At 38.2% G+C, this 18,589-nt stretch overlaps 1 protein-coding gene across 3 annotated transcripts; it reads left to right on the top strand.

Annotated features, from left to right (window-relative positions):
• Positions 1-338: 338 nt before the first annotated feature.
• On the top strand, positions 339-18,298 carry entpd5a (ectonucleoside triphosphate diphosphohydrolase 5a). 3 transcript variants are annotated; one of them, XM_082143828.1, is made up of 15 exons: positions 339-2,023; positions 9,894-9,996; positions 10,241-10,678; positions 11,507-11,586; positions 12,070-12,213; positions 12,684-12,759; positions 13,259-13,294; positions 13,387-13,475; positions 13,561-13,640; positions 13,746-13,807; positions 13,904-14,005; positions 14,774-14,917; positions 15,025-15,081; positions 16,328-16,443; positions 16,653-18,298. In XM_082143828.1, exons 3-15 carry the CDS (start codon positions 10,396-10,398, stop codon positions 16,734-16,736), a joined length of 1,353 nt encoding a protein of 450 aa, XP_081999954.1. In that variant the 5' UTR covers positions 339-2,023; positions 9,894-9,996; positions 10,241-10,395; the 3' UTR covers positions 16,737-18,298. The 3 variants fall into 3 exon arrangements, with proteins under 3 accessions (XP_081999954.1, XP_081999956.1, XP_081999955.1); XM_082143830.1 differs by lacking the exon at positions 9,894-9,996; XM_082143829.1 differs by lacking the exons at positions 339-2,023; positions 9,894-9,996 and having other exon boundaries at positions 10,005-10,678.
• Positions 18,299-18,589: the final 291 nt, after the last annotated feature.

Below are 18,589 nucleotides of genomic sequence, written 5' to 3'. Positions count from 1 at the left end.
ACTGATGATACATTATATACTTCTAATGAAGCTGGATTAAGTAAATTAGTCCAGGTAGTAGGCCATAAAAGTAGAAGTAAAAAGGTTACCGTTGAAATTGGGGATAGTGATATTACTGTACCAATAATTAAAGGGACCGACATAAGAGTTACCAGGAACGGTGTTCCTGACCCAGACGCTTTAATCACGGCTGACTCCCCCACCCCTTCAGAATACACTGACAGGGAGGGAGCGGCTGGAAGTGACTATGGTCATGTAGGTTTAAACTTAGACATGACGACGGTAGAGACAGGAGCTATTCCTAAACGTAAAAATATATTAGATTCAGTCCCCTGATAACAGGGGAAGAATCATGGGAAAAAGAAAAGACAGGTTTTAGGCCCTATAAAACCTCTACAGATAGAAAAAACAAAGAAAGATATCAAATAAAAGTAGACGAAGAGTCAGGAAGAAGCTCGAGTTCAGAGTATACTGAAGATGAGGAAATACCTCGAAGAAAGATTGTTAATTACAAAAAATCTAGAAGTCAATCTCGCGAGAGGCGAAGTAGCTCTCATCAGAGAGAACATGACAGGCTGGGAGGAAGAACATTTTTGACATGTCCTGGTCTCATTTTTGCTCCCAGAGATTCACAGTTATCAGCTGTAAAGGGAGCGATGCAGAAAATAGTGAAACTAGCTTGCGGACCTACTTCAGATGAAATTCTGGATATGCCCGGAACTAGTTCTAAGGCAAAATTAGATATGCTGGCAGAACAGCTAGACTGCATGCAAAAATCTTTGTGTTACTTGTTATTAGGCGAACAGAAAAAAGAAAAACAGGAACCAACAGTTAATGATGTGTGGAAACTCAGAGAAGCCACACATCAGGAAGCACCACCTAATAAAGAAAAAGCGCCCAGAAAACAACAAAAGTCGAATCAGGGCGATAACTTAAATAAAAGAACTATCAAAAAGGATAGGAATGAGAAATATGAGCAAAGGGAGGTTAAAGAAGAGGAACCTTCTGATTCTGTGTCTGAGTCTGAGAGGTCAGAGTCTGACACAGAGGGGGAGAGTGACGATGGGTTTCTTCCATCGGGAAAGTGAATTAGTATATAGGTTTCATGAGTGTTGCTTAGACTTCATTATTCCAACGCAATTTGTTTTTAAAGTTAAAATTGATGAGCTTGATGTGATATACCCCAGGAATTTTCTTAGAGAGCAGCATAATGGAATTGACAGGAGGATTGTACATGAAAGTGCCATTGTACGTTCGAGAGGGGGTGTGGCAGGATTTGTGAATTTTAATAGGTATTGCGAACCTACAAATACACTTCCAAACACATATGCACGCACACACATACATAGAAGTCCAAAGCGCAGAGGACGGAAAGGACGCAAGAATACCCATATATGGGAAACAGAGATATCAGCGAAAACCCCCGTCTGAAGCAAGAGACGATTGATGTTGCAAGGCTCAGTCATGAGACTGAGTTCCTCTGGAAAAAACCCAAGAAACTGCATTAGAACAATGTAACCCAGTTCCGTATAAATATGACTGCATTTTTGACTGTACGTGGCTGCATTTTTGATTTTGATGTCGATTGCATCCCTAGAGAGAAATCAAATCTCTTCTAGTTTAAACCTAGCTGAATTTCGTTTGGTTTAATTTTGCTCTGCTGTATTATTGTAACTTGAGAAACCTCGGATGAGAACAAGTTCGTATTTACTCCAATTGCTTGAACTGCTTCAAGGTAATTAGCCTTTGTAATATTCACTCATACAGGACTGCCCTGTTGAGATTGAATAAGCTGAAGTTTTATAACCTTTAACATTTTCTTTTTAATTTGCTACGAGTTTTAATTTTGTGTAACCAGTGTTTTAATCTTTTGTATAAATACATTTTTATTTCTAAAAGACAATCACTGTTAAGTTTTTACTTCAGCTACTACAAACAGTTCTAAAAAGCAATAGACAGAGCAATTTATTAATCCTTTTCTAAACAAAGAAAACAAGGATTCCAAGAGAGGTTCTGCTGGATGGTAAGCATGATTTTTATTCATATGTCTAGTAAATGATGTTTATTATTGTTTCCTGGGAGTGTAGGGACTACACCTAGATTTACTGGTATAAATTATAACAAGCTAATGAGGGAATTATATCTATTCTGACCTGACAGCAAAAGACCACATAGACACAGAGATACCAGGGGTTATTCAGGAAAGTGAGAGTAGTACCAGATCTCACCACAGTTCTCATGTTACGCAGCACGTTTGAGCTTCAGCAAGAACCAATGAGGTTTGTTCTCATGTTACGCAGCTCGTTTGAGCTTCTGCGAGAACCAATGAGGTTTGTTCTCGTGTGTCAAGCAGGTTTGGTTGAGCTTCTGTTTATGTTCACTGATCAATGTTTATATGTGAATAAAAGCCTAAATTAAATCTATTCATCATATAAAGCGATCGAGTCTCTTCTGTTCTGAAAACTCACTGAAAAATTCATATGGATGAAAAACTGAAAAATTCATATGGATAGTTTTACGATCTCTTTATGAACTTTTTGAAGTGTCAAAGTGGTAGTTTTAACTTTCGGGTGAACTATCCCTTTAACTATTAATTTTTCGTCAGAGACTAATTCGCAGTCTACTGCTACGCTGTTGCGGAGTCCACTTGTTTAAGCAGCAATGAACATGTGGCGCTAACAGAGACACTAATGCACACATATTTTTACATTAAATAATACATTTCATTTCATATCATATCGTATACCCCCAGAACACTTGTAATATACGACAAGTGTCTCATTGGATCAATCTGTGATACTTAAGCATTTTTTATTTTATTTTTTTTACTCCTTTTGTGGTCCATAAAAGAAAGAAGAGCATAGAGCATTAGAACAACACCAGGGTGAATATATTATTTAATTTTCATTTTAGGGTGAACTATCCCTTTAAGGACTCAATACAGGACGGACAACCTTATTCTTTTGCTGTGTGAACAAACATTTATTTGTGTACTGCTAATATGGAAAAGACCTTGAGGGTTTATTGCCTTTTCTGTCCATGCAGAACTTACAGTATAACTTTGCTGTAGTCTTTATTTATGTAACTTCAAGCTCAATGACAGTGTGCGTTAGTGCAGTGTCATCTAACAGTTAGTCATTATAGCAAATATGGAGTTCTCTTTCCTGTTCCAGAACCAAAACGTTTAAAAGAAAATGTTTGAGAACAGAATGTAATTCTGCAAAGCCAGTACCGCAACCTAAAGGGTTACTGGGATAAGTACAAAGTCTGACCTATGGCCTTTTCCTGTGATTCTGGGCAGAGAAAAGATAGTTCTTCAATAGCAAAATACCAGCTACCGATTCTATAATTAAAGACCTTATATTCTGTGCTTTATATTTTATTGACCACATTTAATGAACAACACTTAAAATTTCAGTTTAGAACTTTTACTGGAGTTAATAAGTTTCCGCTGACTGGATCATCACTTTTATCACAAATTCATTCTGTTTTCGTTTTGTTTTTCACATTCCTTTTTGTTCCATGAACAGTGTATAAATACGGACTGGAAACCTTCCAAAAATGTTTATCATAATTGATTTTTTTGGTTACACTTTATTTCAATGGTCCACTTTAGACATTCTACTAACTATCAGGAACTTTGCAACTCCATGTCAACTAACTCTCAACTGAGTATTAGTAGACTGTCTGCTTAATATCTGCCAACACTTTATTTTGATGCTCCACAACAGATATTCCTCTGACTATATGTAACTTTGTCAACGTATTCTACTAACCGGAACCAACAGTGTACTAACAGTATACTAATACTCTAATTAGAGTTAGTTGACATGTAGTTGCAAATTTACTTATAGTTGAATGTATAAAATGGACCATCAAAATAAAGTGTTAAAGATTTCTTACATTTTTGCAAAAAATTCAGTAACCTTCCAAAATTTTTGATAATCTATATAATATACTGTATATAAAAATGTTGTCAATAGATAAAAAAAAAGACCAGGTCACATTTTTCACTGTAATTAATTGTGATTAATTGCCCCTAATATTAAAATTTCAAATATATTTTTACATTGAATCTCCTAATAAATGTAGAAACAATAAAGTATACAGTATAATCGAAAGCCATCAGTAACATTTAAATATTATATAAAACATATTTTATTACAAATAGATATTTTATTATGTATTTATATATTGTAAATAAATAAATAAATATAATTTGACATATCCCATAAAATGAACAGATTGATAAATGTAACACTTAAATGTATAAAACAAAATTAGATTATTTGTGGTATATGATGTTATTTCATGAATGTCATTATTTTAAGAAATGTTACTTTCTTCGTAGCAGGAACAAATTGTGGGTCCCAGCTAAATAAAATTTGTTGAGTAAAATTGAATTTCAAAAACATAATTCAGACAGAATACCCATTATTAAAGAACAGTCGACCGTCTGTACACTATATAGCTGAATAATCTTTTTTTTGTGTGAGTGTTTCAATGTGTGTGTTTTGGTTTGAAACACTGACACAAATTGAATCATAGCTGCCACTGTCTTAAGGTTTTGACCGTACTGTCAAACTGAATTAGGAGATGAATCTCCACATCAAAGGTCAATTATTCTGTGGTGGAATTTCATGCCTTTCTCTCTTCCTTTGCCTTTTTCTAATTGCTGTCAAAAATGGCTGGGTCACAAGAGACACAGCTGGAAAATCCTTGATGAAATAACAGTTTGGCTGACTGAATTTCACCCTGTTTTTAGTCACATGTCAGACCGCTTCACTTGTTAAAAAAAAGCAGACACTCACGTTCTATCGTTTTGTTTCCATTATCTAAGCCCTCTCTCAAATGTTTTATCACATAACGTGAATGCCAAAGGAAGTGGGCCTGGAAATGACATCTGAGCCCACCACAACAATACATTTACCAGGATTTTGCTAAATTGGCAAATATGAAATTTCCATGAGTTTCTAAAAAAGGGGTGTTTTAAGGTTGTCCAGACCAAGCTTCTTGTTTTCTCTCTGCTGAACACTTATTGGGACCCATTTTTACCAGTATGAAGTAAGGGATGGTAAATGGAAAACAGCTGTTGACCAAAACAGCTCATTTTCAAACTTTAAAACGTGTGGTGTGATGTTACACTTCAATGAGCATTTGCAATGCATTTCATGATTGAAATACTGGGTTCATAAAACGTTTGCCTCAGCATAATAATAACTTTAGGGTTCAAGTTTCTTTGTAAGTTTTCTTTTGTAATTTGCCAGTTGCCACCACCAGCTCATTGGACACGTGAGGGACACAAAAACTAAAAAAACTAAAAATGAACATTTTCATAATGTAATTCAATGTTGCCAAACATTGTCACTGAACATTCATGCTGAAACAAATAAATATAAAGCAAATTGAACAGGGAACATTCTCCGGTGACAGGATTATGGACATGTGGGTATTGAAGAATCTTTGGTGTCATTATTTTTTAGATGTGTTTTGAGTTTTTACTATGACAAATGCAACATCTCTGAGTTTCATGTACAAGTGGAACAAATAAACAGGCATTATTACACACTTTATCCATGGGGAAAAACATGCAAGTTCCACGTGAAAATATGTGTATCATAACATATTCAGACACAGTTTTGGGGAAGCTGCTAAAATGTATTAAAGAAGGTCATTAGTGTTCATGTATAATGGTGAGTTTAGTAACTTGACAAGCAGTTTTATGCCAGCTACAGACTTTACGATTTCGGCAATACTATAAGATCATTACAAATCACACTGTACGACTAATCGTAGACCAGGGTTTCTCAAACTCGGTCCTGGAGGGCCACTGTCCTGCACAGTTTAGCTCCAACCCTGATCAAACTCACCTGAGCAAGCTAATCAATGTCTTCAGGATCACTAGAAACTCACAGCTAGGTGTGTTTGATCAGGGTTGGAGCTAAACTGTGCAGGACCGAGTTTGAGAAACCCTGTCGTAGGCCATGACGCAAGTTGATATAGAAGAATAAAACACCATCACCATGCGCTAGTGGTAAACAAATAGAGCAAGATAAATCACACATTGGAAATTGAGGTTTTTATGTGCGCTGAAAATAAGAGAAGAAAGCAAAAGAGGAGAATATGGACTTTTCTAAGGAAAAGAAGCCAACTTGGCATGCCTATTTGTAAATGGAGCTTGAGGTGAGTAGTTTTAAGTTTTAGCACCCGTCGCTTTGATCAATACGCCATTTCATTGTTGCATTTTTATTGGTTAGTCAGTAGACGTATGTCATAGCAGCAAACACACTGTGAGATGATCATGCTAAACTTCTGACACTCTCAGAAAATTATCGCAGGCTATCTTTGGTCGCAAGACCGCAACAACAGCAGTCTTTGAACCTCTCTCACTGTACGACATTTAGGAGCCACGACCACAGAAATCACCACGATTGGTCATTTTTCATCTGGGACAGCCCAAAATCATACAATGTGTACCGGGCATAGGAAACAATTATATTTTGTTGTAGTTTACTGATTTATTTCTTTGCTGACAGTGCTGCTTAGTCTTTAGATAGAATCTTATTTTGATATTCATGGCTGTGATCAAAAGAGATCGGTTGCCCTCACCCTATGATTTCATTTGAAAAACTGTTCAGTCTGTGGGGACTTGTGTATAAAAAAGGGGGTCACGGAATGGTCGGTTGTTTGCAACACTAGGGTGTAGCCTTCAGAAACCAAAAAATTGAGCGGTAACCGAGGCTGCATAAGGTTATGTAAGCAAAAGGGGTTCACTTCCAGTTCTTCTAGAAGGAGAGCAACTTCAGCCAGTGATTGACATGCCATTGAGCCACCAAACAAATTTAAGATAAAAGCCCGTTTTGCATAAGATTTGGATTAGCCACAAAACTTAAACAAAATTGCAGTTGACTTAGCAGATTCTCAAGGGCCACGCTTCTAAAAAAAAAAAACTATGTAAACATAGCACAGAATCATTTTGAATCCATCCAGCAGCACCACCCTCACATTGCATGCCTTGTACTCAAGTTATTTGCCGGCTTCCCAGCCGGTCATTTCTGTTCCGTTTTTGATGAAGCTGGAGTGTATCCATAAAACATTCCACAGGCAGAAAAAGGCTAAAGAACATATGTCAAAATGTCAGGGTGTAGCTACTATAACCTTATGGCGGCTCTTGGCTTTAAGTTCGTCTATGTTGTTGGGCAACTAAATATAAAGCTAATTGCTATGACAGAGATGAAAGAAGAGACACCCCCCTCCCACACCCCCCATATACAACTGTCATTATCATCAAATCTGTCATTACAAGAATTGGTCTCTTCATTACGAGTTCTTGGGCCGGACACCTGCACTCTCAGAAAAAAAGGTACAAAAGCTTTCACTTGGGTTGTACCTTTTCAAAAGATAAAGATTTTGTTTCTTTTAGGTACTAATATGCACCTTTAAGTTACCAATATGCACCCTTTAGTTATAAAAGTGTACCTTTTGAAAAGGTATCGCCAAATGTAAATAAAAATCTAAAACAATTTTAAGTGAAAGATGGGTGTTTTGATTGCCAAATAAAATTAATTTACATGTACATTCTATACTGGATCTTGTATGAACATGTGACTTGCAAATGCGCACAGGAGGGATTTTTCATCAAAACTGATTGTTGAAATTGGAAAATGACAATGAGGTAGAGTAAAAGCGAGTCACAGTGTACCGCCATTGTATTGAAATACCCAACATTCATTAAATTATCTACTTTTGCTTTTTGTAGAAGAATTAATACATGAGGATAAGTAAATGATGACATTTTCTATTTTTGGGTGAACTATTACTTTAAAAAGCAATGCATACTGCATAAGGAATAACACATTCAGTTCATTTGCGCATGATCAAACCTCACAATTTTGTTGTCATATTTTTGTTTTATGCACTATAAAAGTACCCTATTGTTTTGTAACTCTGTTATAATTTAGATTAAAGAATGCATTGCACATTCTACTGGGCTGGCAACGAATTATTCTAAATTATTATTGTTTCGTTGTGGCAAAACATGTTTCAGTCAACACTGCACAAATGGTTTGGATTGTGTCTGGCTTTGGCGCTCATCATGGCTTATTTTTTATTGCATCAGTCAAACAATGTACTGTAATTGCCTTGCTTTATGCCATAAATACTGTTTATGATGTATTGTGATAATTCCATGGATGTACAGACTGCCTTGTCAGTAATTGTCTCAGATATGTGTGAACATAAGTGCTTATTTAGAGACCAAAAAAACAACAGCTGAGGGTGCTTTTAACAGCAGATGTAACAGTCACCATATTGTGCAGTGGTGCCATAGACCTGTCCAGCCTGAATGTCAGAAATCCTCATGAAGCATCACAGCCTGCATAATCTTTATGACACTTGCAAGCCAGCCACCTATTAAATTAGTTCATAGATGCACTATACTGTTGCTATGGCACGATGCAAAGTGTTAAAACGGTTGAAACTTGTCAGAAGTCAATATGAGGGCCTGCACATGCATGCTTGGCACGGGAGAAAAGACCATAATGGGGTACCGCAATTTGAAAAAAGAAGAAAAAGAGGAAAGAAAGTGTAATATTTTTAGTTCCAAATTACAACGTTGGAACTGTTGCTTTGCTCAGCCGACTGTCCGGGGACTGGAATGGCATGATGGGAGCGCAGCCACTGCCAAACTCCACCCAGGTCCCCTCCCTCCTTCCCTCTGCCCTCTCTGTGCTTCTCATCTCCCCTCGAGGCACTAAAATCGCAGACCTGGCTCCACCGCCCCTTATTTCTCCCTTTCCCTGTCCCTCAGCTGGGTCTCACCGGCAGTGGCAATGAAAGCCATTCTTAACTCGATGTGCGGTGAACCACTTTCATTAGTTGCAAGTGAAAGAGAAAAAGACATGTCATCGTAATGCAACCCTTCCATCGGGCCTGAATTTTTTAGGATTGCACAACAATTCATTAAAGCAACCCTCCTTGATGTGAGACCAAGGTTCACAGAGTTGAGAAAACCCCTCTATAACCCTTCTGTTCAGTTCATATGAGGTTTTCAATGGTGTCTGCTCGTGCACACAGGATTTGATCCCTACATGCTTTTTTTTCTTTGCAAAACTTCCACCAAAGAAAATGCAATCACTCATACGCTTTCTCTCTGTATAATCCTAAAATATCTTCTTGCCTAGCTACAAGTCTTTGCAAGTAAATTGAAAAGAAAATAATTTAGCCAATTTAGTCATTTACCTCCGAAACTGTAAAGTGTTTTGTGTCTAAAATGTGACCCTACGTGTCCTGAGTACAGGATCTTCCACTACTCTGTGGGCACTGAAAGTACACAGACACAGAAGTTTACCATCTGCCGTGCCAAAATACCTGGCAACTGATGTGAAAACAACACAGGAATCATTTGTCTACCCTATGCTTGAGCTCTGAAGTTTAATGATAATAATGCCATTTTATATCCTTGCCACAAACTCTTTCAATAAATTAGATAATGTCTACATCTCTTTACACCTCTTTTAAAGCGAGCAACGGAGGGAAAAGCCCTATTTTAGAAATTACGAGACAAATAACTCAAATTAACTACATGTAACACAGAATCTCAAGATCCCAGTTAAACGGTGGTTTAAGATTCTTTAGAAGCCAGTTCATGATATAACTACTATTCTTGGAAAGGAAACTGGCTTGCAGCAATTGGAAGCTTGCATGAGTAGGTTTTAATGCTTGTTAGGAGAAAGAAAAAGTGGTGAAGTAACAAGACTGGCCGTAAGTAGAAAGTAAAGCTGTAAGTTTTAATTAAGTACACCCATAAAATGTATTTTTAAACCAATGCATTTACTCCTAGCAATCCAACTGGTTTGAAGTCTTAATATATACTCTCTTTTGTTCTTCTGGAGACATTTTAGCAGCATCTAAGCCACTTCAGATGATGGGGGAGGGTATTGCCAATTTGAACGCCTTGCACGTAATTGACGAGAAAGAAACAACACTCTTTAGCAGGTATTCCATGTCCATTTTTTATAAGTAAGGGGAGGGGATGGTGGAGGATGGATTTCAGAGGGCTTGCTATGGAGAGGCTCAGGATTGGTGGATGCCGTTGTTTGGCATGGCCCCCTGCCAAGAACTTATGTCTTTATATACTGTAAACAGATGACCGACCAGTCCCGAGTGTGTCTCTGTGTTCACCCTCTCTTTCTGGGCTCTCTCCATCTTCTCTTTCTTCCCTTCTTCATCTTTTCTGTAGACTTTCGCTGCATCTGCACACCCTTCAAGACTTTCAACAAGACCGGGCAAAAACAGCAAACACATCCTCCTCCATAAAAACTCTTGAGTCACTTTTCGACAAACCGCCAGTCAAGCCTTCAGCTGTTTGTAGTGTCGGCGTGGGAGAAAGAAACCATGTCTCAGCAGATGTTGCTCTTGACGGTGGTGTCCATGTGGCTTTTTGCCGGGTACTTTCTGGCAGAGGCAACATATTCCAACCACCATATGCACAACCGCTATCGTGCGTTCAATTACCATACCAACATGGACAATCAGCTTCCTCCAGAGGTACCTGTGGTGAAGGAAGCAGTGGCCCCTCGTCCGGTCAACTTCAGTCGCACCTTTTATGGGATCATGTTTGATGCTGGCAGCACCGGCACCCGTATCCACATTTACAGGTTCATTCAAAAAGACCCAGGTAAGTCTCTCCATGTCCTTTCGCCATATCCCCTTTTTACGCACTAAATGAGCTCTGCAGATCCCCAGGTTACCTACTTGCTCCTCTTGTAGCTCGAGTTTCAATATTTTCCTCTCCAGATGTGTTGCTCTGATTGTCCTGACTCACATCCATGCTTCGGTGTAGCTTAGACCATGAACTCAGAATGATCTTGAAGAGTCCCGCCTTGCACACTCTGTGAACGGCTGCCCTCTTCATTCTCTCTCTCTCTCTCTCTCTCTCTCTCTCTCTCTCTCTCTCTCTCTCTCTCTCTCTCTCTCTCTCTCTCTCTCTCTTGATTTCTTTCTTACTGCATCCCTCTCAGGAGCCTGTGGCTCATAGCACGTCTGCTTACTGTGTCTGTGTTTGCCGTGGTTCATTCACTGCATGGTGTGAAGGCAAACAGAAACACAGGGGTGGGAAGAGGAAAGAGGGATGGAGAATGATGGTAATAAGCAGCTGCAGTTTCATTTAATAAATTGCAACCCTGAGCAATATGTTAAAGATTATGGGTTTGAGCTGATAATGCAGTAATTGGTTCCACAAAATACCCATCACATGGAGACATGGCATCACTCCTGATGAGGTAAACTCTGAGCCTTGAGAAACTCTTAATTTGCCTGTCTGGAAAAATCTTGGTGGTCGCCATTTGTGGTAAACATACAATAACCAAAAGTCTCTGCTCATGCACAATAACCTTTTAAGAGATGGAGTCAAGTTGCCCACAGTCCATTGCTAATGTGCACCTTCTAATAGCATACGTCTTCAATTGTCCCCTCTGACATTTCTGTCTGTCTCTGTGTCCCACAGCGATGCTTCCAGTGCTTGACAATGAGATGTTCCATGCCGTGAAGCCTGGATTGTCAGCGTATGCAGATATGCCTGAAGTGGTAAGCCACTAACTTTCTAATAACATCAGGGAACGTTATTTCTATTACATTCTAATGTCTTTGACTTTTTCCAGTCTTGTCTGTGCAGTGCAGATGGAGAAAGCATATATATATATATATATATTATTTTTTGTTTTTATATATATTTCCACAGAAGATAACTCAGCACTATGGAATTATAGACTGTGCAATGATTCTTTACTTTAGTTTGTGACCACACAGTAATTTATCTTTTTGCAGATGTACTTTTTGCTATGGGTTTTTCTCCCCATTCTCAACTATGTAGCCATGAGCCACACTGAAATGGTTAATTATTCTGCTCTCCATTGAAAGACCTTGTTGCTGGTGGACAAACAAGATGCCAGTTCAGCTGTTTATAGATCATATTATTGTTACAGGACAGGGCTAGGATGGTTCCTTTGAGTTCTCTTTGAGGAACTGTGGTGTATTTGCAGTAATATGTACATATTTTCCATTTGCTAGGGGGGAGAAACCCTTAGGCAACTGCTGAAGGTGGCAAAGAAGACGATTCCCAAAGAGGAATGGATACAAACACCTGTGGTTCTGAAAGCCACTGCCGGCTTGCGCCTGCTGCCTCAAGAAAAAGCAAAAGCCCTGTTGGATGAGGTAAGGCTTCCTCTCTTTCTCAGACAATTTGGTAGAGAAACCAACCATCCCAAAGGGATGCAAACTACGTTGTGTGCGAGACAGAGAAAGAAAGACAGGAAACGTAAGAGAGAAGAGAAACCAATACTGTGCAAAAGCAGCTGTTCTGAGGCTGTCTGGAGTTAAAGGAACCCAAATGCCTTTTGAATTATCGTATTCAATGCCACCACACCAGCCGCACTTGTGGTTTCTAGCTTGCCCAGTTTCAGACAATTTTGCCCAAGATTGATTCAGTGCACTTCCCGTTGACTCCAGATAAAAAGAGCCGGCTTGAATATTTATGTTGTAACAACCAAAGGGTTTCTTAATTTTTTTTTATGGTGCACACTACAGAGGAACACATGAGTCATGAACTCTTAGATTTCATTACATTGTAGAGTTGAAATTGTACACTATGGTTAATACATGTAAATTCTGGTTTGTGTCCTTAGGTCAAAGAAGTTTTTGACGACTCTCCTTTCTTTGTGCCAGACAACAGTATCACTATAATGAATGGCACCAATGAAGGTACTATAACTTTTCTCTCTTTAACATATCCAAGATAATGAAGCACAAATGTAAATTAAACCCATGATGCAATGCACAGACTTTGAAACATCCCTTTTACCCCAGCTTTCCTGTGTCTGTTATTGTGATAGCGACCTGAGTATTTAATATAGCTGTCTGGATTAAACCTTGTCTGGAAGCCTCCCACGCGCAATATAAAATAATCCTCCACATTTTTTAATTTAAGTTGACATTCGTTTCACGCAAACCCAGACATTCGCATACTTGTCCGGTGGTTTTATGAGGTGTGACTAATTTCACATCTCAGACATGTTTAATTACCTGGGCTGTTCTTTGATGGCCCCAACATAAGATGTATACTTTCTATGAAGACATTAGTGACAAAAACCTTAATAATAAACCTGCAGTACTGTATTTACTGAATAAGTCTATAAAAAAAAAACTTGATTTTTAGTATTCAAATTATGCATCTCAGTAACATGGATTCTCTATCTTACAGGGGTATTGGCATGGGTTACAGTAAACTTCCTCACAGGTAAAGCATTGCTAAAAATATGTTTTGCATGGATTTGGACGACTGATATTAAAGTAAATTTTACACAAGTTTATTATACTTTTGTATTGCAGGTCATTTGTATGCTAAAACAAAGAAAACTGTTGGGATCCTGGATTTGGGTGGAGGTTCAACTCAGATTACGTTCCTTCCTAAATTAAAGGTATAAAGATAAGACAAAAGTTGGCATACTGGCTAATATGTATCAGTATTACACTGCCTTACATTGACACTATTTTCTTTCACAGAAAACTGTGCTGTCTGCTCCTCCAGACTACATTGCCAAAATCAATATGTTCAACAAGACTTATGAGCTGTATACTCACAGGTCAGATAACTTGATAAAACAATAGTTATTTTGTCCCTTTTCAGACAAAGACAAACAATATGCAACAATTTGCCATCATCATTTTTACATTTTTCCCATTTGCAGTTACCTTGGAAATGGATTAATGGCTGGCAGACTGGCAACTCTTGGTGCTCTTGGTGCTGATGGTAAATATTAATGGTTTTTTTGTTGTTGTTTTTTTTTTTTACTTTATGTTTTATAATTGATGATTAATATATTTTCTCACAATGTTCAACCTTCAGGACTTGACTGGAAAGTTTTCAGAAGTTCTTGTTTGCCAAAAAAATTCAGAGAAGACTGGAGCTTTGGTGACAACACCTACAAAGTCAGTGGAACCCCAGATGGTGAGTGACCTCAGATTAAGAATAGAATAAAGTTAGAATGAATCAATGTACTTTTTTTTTTTTGCATACTACAAGTATTACTGTGATCAATTCATTGTCATACTCCAAAGTTGAACAGAGACTGCTTTTCACGATTCAATACATTTTCAACAGATAAAGTCTTACAATACATATCTAGTCCTTTTTTTATTTTCTATATCCTGTTACACAAAAATGTCACACTCACATTGACTTCAAGCTTCCATTTATCAGTCAGAATATAACAGAATTTAAAATCAATTTGATTTTACCTTAGTTAACTTCTCTGGGGTTTTTCCTCTATATTTACTGTCATTTCTGGCTCCACAGAAATACTAAAATGAACATTGTATCTAAGCAGAGAGAAAATAGTTCACTCAACACTCTTGATTCAACACTCTCGATGCAACACTCTCATAGGAATATAAAAATGAAACTAGTTCAGTTACGGGCTTGACATTTAGCCTACCCATCTCCCTTCAGCAATGTTGTAGTGCAGATTTACCAGTTATGATGGGCCTTGTTAAGCAGTCCATATGGTTTCCAACTGGTAGAAATGACCAGCCAGTTAGCTCCAGGTCATATGAAAGCTGCCTATTTGGAGCTTCCTGTGAGGAAATATTTCCCTGGAGAATTTGAGAGAAAGGACAAAGTTAGGTTTACGATAAAGGGCAGTGTAGTAAACCTGCAACTGCAATTTACGAGATCTCAATAACAGGAGTATAAATACATTTGGTCCTTTATTTCCAGGTTATGCAGGGTACAAGTTGTGCTACCAAGAGGTGACGCGAGTGGTGAGAGGAATTGTGCACCAGCCCTTTGAGGTCAAGGGAAGCAGCGTCTTCTATGCCTTTTCCCATTACTATGACAGAGCTGTGGATACCGGTCTCATTGGTGAGTAGGATTACATTAGGGATAAGGGTCAATGTTACGGAAATGTCTACACATGCATCATCTTTAAAAATTATTCTGAACAAAAATGTATTGTCTCAATCCTTTAGACGGATCTCGTGGTGGTACTGTGGAAGTCAGGGATTTCAAAAAAAAAGCCAAAGAAGGTAAGACCTTGGACATTCTCCCAATCTCCAATGAACACTCGGGTCAAAGTCTTGCCGCACACATTGCACAAACATAAACCCTTGGTGCTTATTTGCATTTGAGGTTCTCGACAATCACACTGGCTTCACAAAATGATAGCTCTGCCACCACATAAACATAGGTTGCGTCTCTCCCACACAAATACTTCTACCTTCTTTTGTAACTCTCCAACCCGCTATCTCAGCTTTTCCATGCCCTTTGCGTAGAAGATTATGTTATGAGTTCTTGTACAGAATGTGACGCATACGTCAGTTTGAGACCTGAAACTGATTCATAGAATATGGCTCACGTGGTAGATTGTGTCAAACAGTAAATGTCCACAGAGAAGATTTATCACTAGGGGGAATGAGTTGGCGCCTTATGTAAGGCGTTTATTTGTACACTGACACTGTCGCATGGTCCCGATGAACCACATTTGGCACGTTGGTTATCCCAATGGCAGCAGCCCTGTGGGTACTCCCTCCTCCCTGACCGTGAGACAACACCTAAAGCCCAATATCTAACTGGAGGCAGGCAGGACTTAATGTCTCACTCTGTGTGGGAACACTTGGTATTGCTTGGCATGTCTCATGGTTTGGAGCACGATCAGCACACGTGTATGAAATTATTCTTTTGTACTTTTCTCCTGTTCTTCCTCTCGTCCCAAACTTTTACAAGTCACCTTGTCAGCTGGAGGAAAAACAAAACATTGGGAAGACCTGTTTCACAAAGATGTGCTAGACGGTTGTAGCAAACACAGTGCTGGTGCCTCAATGTCTTAGGTAATTTTCCCCAGACTCTGACACACAGTAGCCTGACAATCAACAGTCTGTCCTCACTAGATAGTGTATACACTATGCTTATCTCATGTGGGAGTCTTTTAGTCTTTTAATCCTGTCTTTATGTATTTTTATTGCCCAATTCTACACTCACAGAGTTACAAAATGTTTACATTGTCTTGTGCAAAACTCATTGCCATGTGGTTGCAAAGGTTTTCAAAGTAGTTCTTAGTTCTAGGGTGTTCTGGGTACTGGGTAGTACTTTTTACTCAACAAGCCACCCAATTTGAGGAATAACTCATACAAACCGTGTGGGAGGATAAATGCGTCAAGGTTTAATACTAAGGCTTAAGTGTTTTTTCTTAAAATCCTTAACTGTATGAGCAATCGTTGCAGCTTCCCATAGCAAGCACAGCTAATTATAGTTCTTTTCTTTTTCTTAATCAAGTGTGCAACAAGATGACTAAATACCGCCCAATCAGCCCCTTTTTGTGCATGGACATGACCTACATCACATGCCTACTGAAAGAGGGATTCGGCTTCAAGGATAGCACAGTTCTGCAGGTGAGGCTGAAATATTAAAACAACAATTTAAAATTGGGAAACTCCTGTGAAGCTTGAACAAATTTACAGGAAATACACTATGCAGGAGATCTCAAACCTGTTTTCTGTACATTTTTGATAGTGCTTAATTAAAGTGCTAAAAGCCTAAATGAACATTCCTTGGCGGCACAATTTTAGTCATAGATTAATGGTCTTCTTTTTCTTCACAGCTTACCAAAAAGGTGAATAACGTGGAGACAAGCTGGGCACTCGGCGCCATCTTTGATCATTTCCACAATCTCAACATTCATTAAATCCTGCAGTCTTGTGGATCCCAGCATGAGGGGGAGCACAGGGGGCAAGCAGGGGATAAATCTCACCTGGTCAAGAAGTCTCCCCCCTTCCTCCTCCCCTAAAACTCTGAAGTGGGTTTCAGATCTGTCCTGCACTGCAGCCCTGTATCTCAACACTCTCCTTCCTCACCAACTAAACACCCAAAGAACTGTTCACAAAGAAATCACTATATTTTTGTAAAGATGGCCAGGCCAGTCTGCTATTTCTACTGTATGTTTACATTTTTTTTTCAGCTGTCGTCTTAAACCCATTCAAAGCTCTTGAGTCATGCTGTTATGCAGGGTATTGTGCAGTGTGATGCATGTAAAACTATTGCGTTGAGTAGTGTAGCTTCTTCTACAGTTATCTGTTATTAGTAGTGCTTGCACAGTAGTGTAGTGCTGTTTTAGGTTATGGTGAATTATATTGAAATTTCCATGTAGTGGCACGTAACACTTTAACGTAGCTGGAGGAGCTACAGCCATCGGTCAATGTTTTAGTTTGGGATCTAAACTTAAACTGGGGATGATTGGACAGGTGCGGATCAGAACAAATCAAATATAGTCACTTTACATGGGCACATGAATGCTGTTTTACATATTAATGAGTAATGCATGTATTTACACGTATCTGTTTGAATGGTAAAGAGGTTTCCATAACTGAGTTGTAGAGTTGAGGTGGAAGCTTTTCAGATAGATATCACTTTTGGTGAAATTCTATAGGTGCTTTTTTTAACCGAGGTCTAACCAACCATGGTTTTTAACACTGAATGGCATGCAGTTTAATACACTTGCACTGCAGCCGTCATCAAATTCAAAAGGTATACAAATGCTTACATGGCTAAATCCTAGTATAAATGGTCTACTAAAATATAACTCAAATGACTACTGGTCAGAGGTTATTCAAGTAGATATTATTCATTACTGTATTTAAACAGTTATTTTTACAACAACATGCAAACAGAGTTTAGAGAACCTTCAACCTCTTTTATGTCTTTAAACTTGGGTTAGTTATTGTGGATGGTTTTAGGTAGTTTTAAGGGGTCATAATGTGGAACAACGTTAAAAAGTTGCTGCTGTGTGTATGCACAGATGCTCAGTTGTAATTGGGCAACATTAGGTCAGATTTTGTTAAACGTGACAGGTGCATACTGCTGACAGATTTAGGACCAGTGTCAGAAAGTAAGTCTTTGCTCACTTGGCAGTATCATGTTAAGTGCATTTTGTGAATTATTGTACAAATATTTATTACATGGATACTTGCTGAATATGCTGTATGGCGTTGTTGCATTTCTTAATCCATCAGCTTCAGTATACCTTTATATGTCGGTTTTCTACGACTGTATATATCAGTAATTTACTTTTTTTTTTTTTTTTTTACCAATTGTGTGTCATAGTTCAACATATGACTTGAGATTATCATGTAGGCTTCGCCATTATAAGTGGTATTCTCTACAGCAAATGCTATAAATATGCTTTCCAAATCAGTGTTGTGTATATTGTACATGTATGAATAAAACATGAATAAAAATCAACAAACTTGATCTTTTGGATCATCAAGTAAATTCAACGAGGTATTCTTGAACTACTGATATTTCTCTTTATTATTCTCTCAGTGTATAGCATACAGTGTAGAATAATAATGTATAATCACATTAAATGTAATGAAAATAAAAACTTGATGATCGTGATCAGAAACTAAACACGAATCATATCATCATAGACGATTATTGTTGCTTACCTACAACTAGTGAGTTGAATGGTCTCCTTGTTTAACAAACTTGAAAGTTCCCATGATTTAAACATCAAAAAACAGTTCTGTAGTGTAGTAGGCG

This window comes from Leuciscus leuciscus (genome assembly GCF_965113295.1).
Source record: "Leuciscus leuciscus genome assembly, chromosome: 17".
Taxonomy (NCBI): Eukaryota; Metazoa; Chordata; class Actinopteri; order Cypriniformes; family Leuciscidae; genus Leuciscus; species Leuciscus leuciscus.
This window is presented reverse-complemented; position numbering and strand designations above follow the sequence as displayed.